General features: G+C 49.0%; 1 protein-coding gene across 4 annotated transcripts in view; it reads right to left on the bottom strand.

Annotated features, from left to right (window-relative positions):
- The window catches only part of Als2cr12 (amyotrophic lateral sclerosis 2 (juvenile) chromosome region, candidate 12), a 56,402-nt gene that overhangs the window by 28,015 nt on the left and 21,032 nt on the right, over positions 1 to 7,355 (bottom strand). For all 4 annotated transcript variants that reach the window (XM_005373202.2, XM_013511720.1, XM_013511724.1 and 1 more), the window contains one exon: positions 488 to 585. In XM_005373202.2, coding sequence (XP_005373259.1) covers positions 488 to 585 — 98 coding nt within the window. The remainder of the gene's footprint in view (positions 1 to 487; positions 586 to 7,355) is intronic.

Raw genomic sequence — 7,355 nt, 5'->3', positions numbered from 1 at the left:
AACAACCCCAAATACCCAAACGCCTGGCCCCCCCAAACCTCCGCAGCTCCTAGGCTAAACCTCGTCTAGCAGAACCAACCTTGGGCACTGGCTTCTCCTTTTAATACCATTTCCTGGCTTACATTGTTCTCTTTAGAAAATGGAAAATCAGCAAAGTATAATTAAGAGTTGTAATTGTATCATATTTGCAGAACTTTAAAATATACTTTAGAAGTCTTTTTGATTCTCAACACATGGATGAGGGCAGTTACTTCTGTCCTGGACCCGCAGATGGAGGGGCTGAGACTCCATCTCGAGGGGCTTGGGCGGGCCCCCAGGGAAGACAGCAGGCCCGGGAGGACAGGTCCTTCCTCTTCTGGTCTCATCCTCCATTCCTGCCCCCAGCTCCAGCTCCAGGAGGAAACCACCCGCCCCCACCCACAGCCGTGGGGCTCCCTGGGCCCCGTGGACCTCGCACCTTCACGGCCCTCCCCGTCCCCAGCAGTACCTAGTTTCCCTTGGGCTGCTGATTTCTCGGCCTTCAGGGCTTCTCTGTAGTTGTTCTCTAACTCACTGAGCTCCTCCTTGTGAGCCACTCTGAGCTCCCTGTGGGACCCAAAAGCCACAGCCATCAGAGGAAAGAAGCCCCGAGCTGAGCTGGTGTCTGGCCGGTCCCCCTGCCTCCCTTCCCTGGAGCACTCTCCTGGCTTCTCTCCAGACAGAGGAGAGAACCCTGGTTTTCTACAGCACTGCTCTGAATGGAGCTGGCAGGGGTACGGCCTCTCTCCCACCAGCGCGGCCTTTGCTTAGAGCTCTCAAGGGAAACTGAACAGCAGCAGCACCAAGCACAACTTCAGGACCCAGGTCCCTCCACCTCGGTCCCAGGAGGCGGAGCTGCAGGGTTTAAGAGGAGTGCAAAAGAGAAAGTCGGCCTGGGCTGCCAAGCCATGGAGGAGCAGAAGGAGTCCGGAAAGGGCACAGGCGGGACAGCAGCAGGGCAGCAGCCGCCAGCAGGTCGAGGGTGAGTAGGCAGCGGATGGCACCATGACAGTGGGCCCGTGAGTCTACACTCTGAAAACCCCAGAGGACGTTCAACGCCAAAACTGGAGCCTACGCTGAGGGTGGTGTGTGGCCCTGATGCCAGCGCAAGTTCGTCAACCGCCACAGTGTGCCACTCTGGTGGTAAATGGACGAGGGCGCTCTGTGCGGGTGAGGGCATAGGCGATGTATTGGAATTTCCCATATTTTCCTACCACTTTTGTTGTCAAACCTGAAACTGCTCTAAATGATACAGTCTAGGACTCCGTCATGGGTGAGTGTGGGGTGCGGCACTCTCAGGACGTGTGGAAGCCGTGCACCAGAAGTGCAGGTGCTCAGAAGTGGGGGAGGTGAAAAAGACCCAGACACAGGAAGATCCCCCGGGGGAGAAGCCCACCAGGTGGATTCTGGCACCAGGGTCAGAGCAGGACACTGGGCTGCCCCTGGCCCAGGCACTGATTACATCCACATCTGGCCACCAGTCCTTGGGAGAGGATCCCTGGCACAGGCAGGGAGCCCACCCCTGAGCCACCTGCAGGTGAGTGCACTGCAGAAGCTAAAACCCAGAGAATCGTCCGGAGGGCAAGGACTGAGTCAGGACTGGTGGGCCCTCTGGGAAGAAAGGGATAAGGCACAGTCTGGCTAGGGGCCGAGGGTCCGGGTGGGGCGGGTTGGGGCCTGGAGAGGGCCGTGGCTCAGGGAGTTGCAGGGGTTGCAACCAGCGTGACTGGAGGAGGAGAAAAGACACTCAAGTAGCACCAGCCTCCCCCTGCTCCCCAAGCACTGGCAGATTGTATCCAGGGGGTATCACCCACTGGACACCACTCAGATGCAGTAGAACTTAGTGTCCACGTGGGAACCCTCCCACCACCAGACAGGAGCGTAAGCTCTGTGAGCCCCAGGCACCACCGAGTTCGAGGGATGGATGGAGTCTGGGGCAGGTGGAGCTGGAGCAGAGCAGCAGAGCCAGAGCGGGCTGCATGGTGCCCTGCGCCAGGACGGTGCCGAAGGAGCAGAAGGGGCAGCCGCAGGGGTTATTGTGGGGCTGGGGCGGAGAGCAGGAGGGCCCGTGGGAACAACGGAAGGCTCCACCTGACCAGCCCGCCTGGCCCTGACACAGCTGAAGGTATCCGATCACAAGACAGAGGGCCGGGGATATAGCTCAGCAGCTGGCAAGTGTGAGGTCATGAGTTCGATTCCCAGTACCACACACACACAAAAAAAAAGACAGAGCAAAAACTCTCCAGCGAGCCACGCCAGCAGGAGCACAGGTGTCACCTCGCAGAGAACAGCTGCAGAGGGGACGGGAAGCCCGCTGTCTGGGCCCTCTGGACCCCGACCTCTCCAGGCACCGGGCGAGAGAACAAGTCACAGGTGGGAAGCAGCTCAGGGGCGAGCGCCCACCCAGCGCCTGGATTTACCACATTCCCGGGACAAAACCTCCTGGGCACCGCCCCCCCAGCAGCTGGCGTCAACGTTCATGAAAACAGGAGGAAGGAGGGGCCCACTGGCTAAGTTCTGGCTGCAGCACGAACAGAACCGAGAGGACCCTACTTTGTTCTCTCGTGTGTGTGAGGCTGTCCTTTCCCTCTCGCTTCTTTCCTTGTATGGTGTGCACATGGGCCGTGTCTGTGATGTGGGACAACATCGCGCCTCAGGTTAACCCTCACCAAACATTTTGCACAGGGATTCGAACACAGCTCCCTACCGGCATCTTAACCGGATCTGACCTTCCCTCAGCCTCCAGCTGCGCCTCCCTCCTCCTCCTTCTTCTTCCCACCCGCACAGTTAACCTTCCAAACCCGCCCCGCCAGGCCTCCACGCCACACATAATAAGTCAACAGTCACACCGCTTTTTTCTTTCATTTGTGCTGTCGCCCTTCCGTCTTCCTGAATATCCCTTTTCTTCTGTTTTCCTTCCCTCATCCTCCACATCCCAAGCTATTTGTCATCAGTACTACACCATAATCTCTCTGAACTATTGACAAAAGGGTGTAAGCGTTAAAACAAATTTGAAGTTACTTGATCGATATGTGACTGATATAGCCAGTAACGGCTTACTTCTTGTACTGAGTAGGCTGAAGAAATGCATAAATAGCAAAATATAAGCAAAGCCAAGGTCACATCACGGGGAAACACACACCATCTAAAGATCACCGCAGGGTTTTTCTACGCTAACTGATCCCCAACGCTCAGTACAAAAACAATAGAAACATGAGAAAACAATCAAAAAGATTTTTCTAAAGACCCTTAACTCTCCACAGGCTGCAACTGGGAAAGTGAAGTGGATGAAGTAACCAGCAAAGAACTCAAAACCCAAATGGTTACAATGTCTGAAGAGATCAAAGAAGAAACAACTAAATCCACAAGCTGTTCCATGAGATAAAAGAGAGTGTAAATAAGCAGACGACAGAATAATAGAATGTTCAACAAGCTTAAGACAAAGAAAAACACTAATTAAAAAAACCAAAGCATTGATTGAATTAAACAAGACCATACAAGATATAAACGACCATTTTAGTCATTATTGGAAAATATGAAAAGAAATCCAGGATAAAAAAATTCTCTTTGAAAGTGTGGTCAGCAGAAATGAACAGTGTGAGAACAGGGTTTCAAAACTAGACAATAAGGTTGAGGCAGTGGATCAAGTACTGAGAGAAACCTTAAAGAGAACAAGACACCGTGGACTGGATCCAACAGCTGCTCCATGACAAGATAATAAAAAAGAAACAAAAGAAAAAACACAACCCTAAGAATTATAGGAGTTAAAGTAAGACTAGAAGATGACACGGAAAGGTATAAAAATTTATTTACCAAAATCATAGCAGAAAAATTTCCAAATCTAGGAAAGAATTCAACTTCCAGGTAAATTATGCATATAGAACCCTAAATACCATGACTAGAAAATAACTTTTCCATGACACATCATAGAAAAAAATCTCAGCAATTCATCACAAAGAGAGAATAACAAAACCTGTTAGGGAAAAATATTAAATAAACAAGAGTTGGTCTTTTGAAAGGATAAACAAGATTGATAAACCCAGTCAAGCCTATAAAACAAGAAGAGAGAATACTCATATCAATGCAATTAGAAATGAAAAGGGTATGCTGGGTGTGGTGGTGCATGCCTATAATCTCAGCACGTGGGAGGCAGAGGCAGGAGGATTGTTGTGAGTTTGAGACCAGCCTAGGCTACAAAGTGAGCTCAAGGCCATCCTGAACTGCACATAGAGAGACCTGTCTCAAAAAGACCAAAGGCGGTGGCGGGGGGGCGGGGGGCGGGAGGTGAAATCACAACAGACACTGCTGAAATCAAGATAATTAAGGAACTAGTTTGAAAACTTCTATTCCAATAAATTGGAGAGTCTAGAAGAAATGGATAAATTTTCAGACACATTTAATTCCAAAACCTGAACAAAAAAGGTATAAAAATAAAATGTTGGCAATTTAAATGGATAAACACTTCTCAAAAGGAGTACAAATGGCCAATAAATACATAAAAAATGCTTAGTATCTTTGGCTGTTAGAGAAATGCAAAGCAAAGCATCAGTGAGATTTCCTCTCACTCCAGAAGATGCCTGTCCTAGAGAATTCAAGAAACAAGAAGTTCTGGTGAGGTTGTGGTGGGAAATGACTCTTTCTACACTGGTGGGAATGTAAACTAGTGAAACTGCTATGGAAATCAGTATGGAGAGTCCTCAGAAAACTAAAGAAGTTCCATTTGACCCTGGAAAAATATTCACTGTATTACAGTGATGAATGCATACCCCTTTTTATAGTAGCACAACTCATAGTGATAGGGCAAGAGAGACTCCATTTTTTGTAACTCCATATTAAAGAAAGTCACTTAAGGTCACTTAACCTGTAGTTGACCCCACTCTTCACCCCCTCCCCTTGGTTAGTTATCAACTCACTTAAAGGAGAGCAGAGGGGCCGGGGATATAGGTCAGCGGCATAAGTGCTTGCCTGGCAAGTCTGAGGTTGTGAGTTCAATTCCCAGTACCAAACCAAAAAGAAAAAGAAAAAAAAAAAAAAAAAAAGGAGAGCAGTCATAAAACAGAACAACACAAACAGGACAAATTGGGAAGTGAGCTAAAAGTTAAGCCACAATGGTCAGTTCCTGGGAAATGTAAACCTTGTGGCCATTATGTGACATTCTTGTAAATTTCCCCAAAAGGAGGTGATGGTTACTATGGAAACCTAAGGTGTACTTAAACTAAAGGTGAGACCTAGATCGGGGTGGACACCTTCTCTGGCTCCTGGTTAGAGACTGTCCCTCAGCTGGCTCAGTACAGCATTGGTCGTTCCTGCTCTTTTGGTCTCTTGTAAATGCCGGTCTCGTTGAACTTGCTTGCTGTTTCAATAGTAGCTAAATTATGGAAGTGGCCTATATGCTCATCAACAGATGATGAGTAGAAAGTGTTCACATATAACATAAAAACATAAAATAAGAAGAACAAACTCGAGTCATTTGTAGGGAAAGGGATGGATCTCAAGACTCTAATACTAAGTAAAATAAATGAGGCACAAGCTTAAATTTCACATGAGGCCCAAAATATAAATAATTTAAAGAGCAAAATAAAAGAAAGGTGATTGGAACCGGGGTGTAGACTTTGTGGAGATGAGAAGGGGGTAAAAATGACCAACACGAAGTGTGTGCTACCAGTTCCCCAAGATGAATGTAATCATACGTGTTACAAACACATACTAATGAAAAGATAAAAGCCAAAGAAGTAGTGTCTTACTTTTCTCATTGCTGAGACAAAATACCCGACACCCAAAGTTAAAGGAGGAAAATTCTATTTCGGCTCACAGTTTGTGGAGGTTTCAGTCCATAATCAGCCGGCTCCAAGGCAGGGTGGATGGCAGAGGGGCATCGCGGGGGAGGAGCAGCTGGTGGCAGGCAGAGGCAGCAAAAGGAGCCAGGCAGCAGCAGCAAGTGACAAATGGCAAGTGACAAGCGGCATCCTCTTTGTGTCCCTTAGGGTGGGTAGCACTCACACCCAGGGCTGAGCACCCTCCATCCTACCCAGAACTCTGCCATACCAAGCAGTGGACTAATCCAGTAGTCACACACCCTTGACACCAGAATCACACACTTAAACCCAGCGTCACACACTCTAGATTCGACCACCTCTGAAAAGCCCTACTACGACTGCATGAGGTCTGAGGGGACATCTAGACACAAGCCATAACAAATAAGAAAGTCTATGAATAAATACATACATGTATACACACATTAAAATGGTAAACACAGGAGCTACTTCCACGATGTGTTCGCATGCACAGAATGCAAAGCCTGTTCGTACCTGTGAAATTCACAGCTGGGATGTTTGTAAGTCAAGAACTTCTTGTCTTGGCCATTTATATGTCTCTTCTTTTGAGAGATACCAAACCAAATGTGTTGCTGCGTTTGGTTCACTGGTATTTTGTTGAAGATTTTTGCAGATATTCATTAAGGGTGTTGATCTGTAACCTCGTAATGCCTTTTGCTGGCTTTGTGTCAGGGTAACCCTGGCCTTGTAAGGAGAGTTTGGAATTATTCTCTCTTCAGTTTTTTCAACAGTTTGGGAAGGATTAATATTAGCTTTGTCTAAAAGTTTGGTAGAATTCAGCAGAAGTGTGGTCCTGTGTTTTTCTTGGATGGGAAACACTTTATCACTGATTAAGTCTCCTTAGTCATTATCAGTCTATTTGTGTTACCGGCTTCCCCAGATCTTTGCTTCAGTGAGTGATAATGAAAATTAAAGCAAAGGCCTCAGCATGAGCGTACAGGAAAGAGCTGTGGTTGGAAAGTAAGAAAAACAAAGTGGGCACAGCTCTGACAAAGAGCGGGGTTCCCTGAGGCGGGGAGAGGAGGACGCAGGCGAGGGCTCGGTCTGAGGAGCCGAGGGGTGCAGGTCTGGTGAGGTGGGTGAGACCGGCCCACTCAAGGGGGAAGGCTGGTTAGTGGGGGCTGTGCTGGGCCGGGGTGCAGCTGCCGTGGTCGCTGCCTGGTCTGTAACTCCGGAGGACCCCTCGGGGCTGCTGTGGCAGAGCGGTTCCCAGGAGAGGACTGTGCTTGTCTCAGAGGGGCAGCTCTGGCGGCTCGGGAGGTGGGCTTTTCTGGGCGGGCTTGTGACTGCTCTGCGTGGAGCCCCAAGGCGATGCAGACTGAGGACACTCCCCGACCTCTGGGCACTGCTCCAGGGGTCCGGAACTGGCTGCTGCTAACTGGACTTCCCTGCACATCCTGAAGTGACTTTAGTCACCCTTCTCTCGGTTTCCTCAGCCTTCAGGGGATGAGACAGGTGAGGTCAGTTTATGTAGGAACCTTGGACTCCCCGCCTCCTGCAAGT

This window comes from Chinchilla lanigera, unplaced genomic scaffold (genome assembly GCF_000276665.1).
Source record: "Chinchilla lanigera isolate Chin_1 unplaced genomic scaffold, ChiLan1.0 scaffold00002, whole genome shotgun sequence".
Taxonomy (NCBI): domain Eukaryota; kingdom Metazoa; phylum Chordata; class Mammalia; order Rodentia; family Chinchillidae; genus Chinchilla; species Chinchilla lanigera.
The sequence above is the reverse complement of the archived record's forward strand: the minus strand, read 5'-3'. Positions and strand labels throughout refer to the sequence as shown.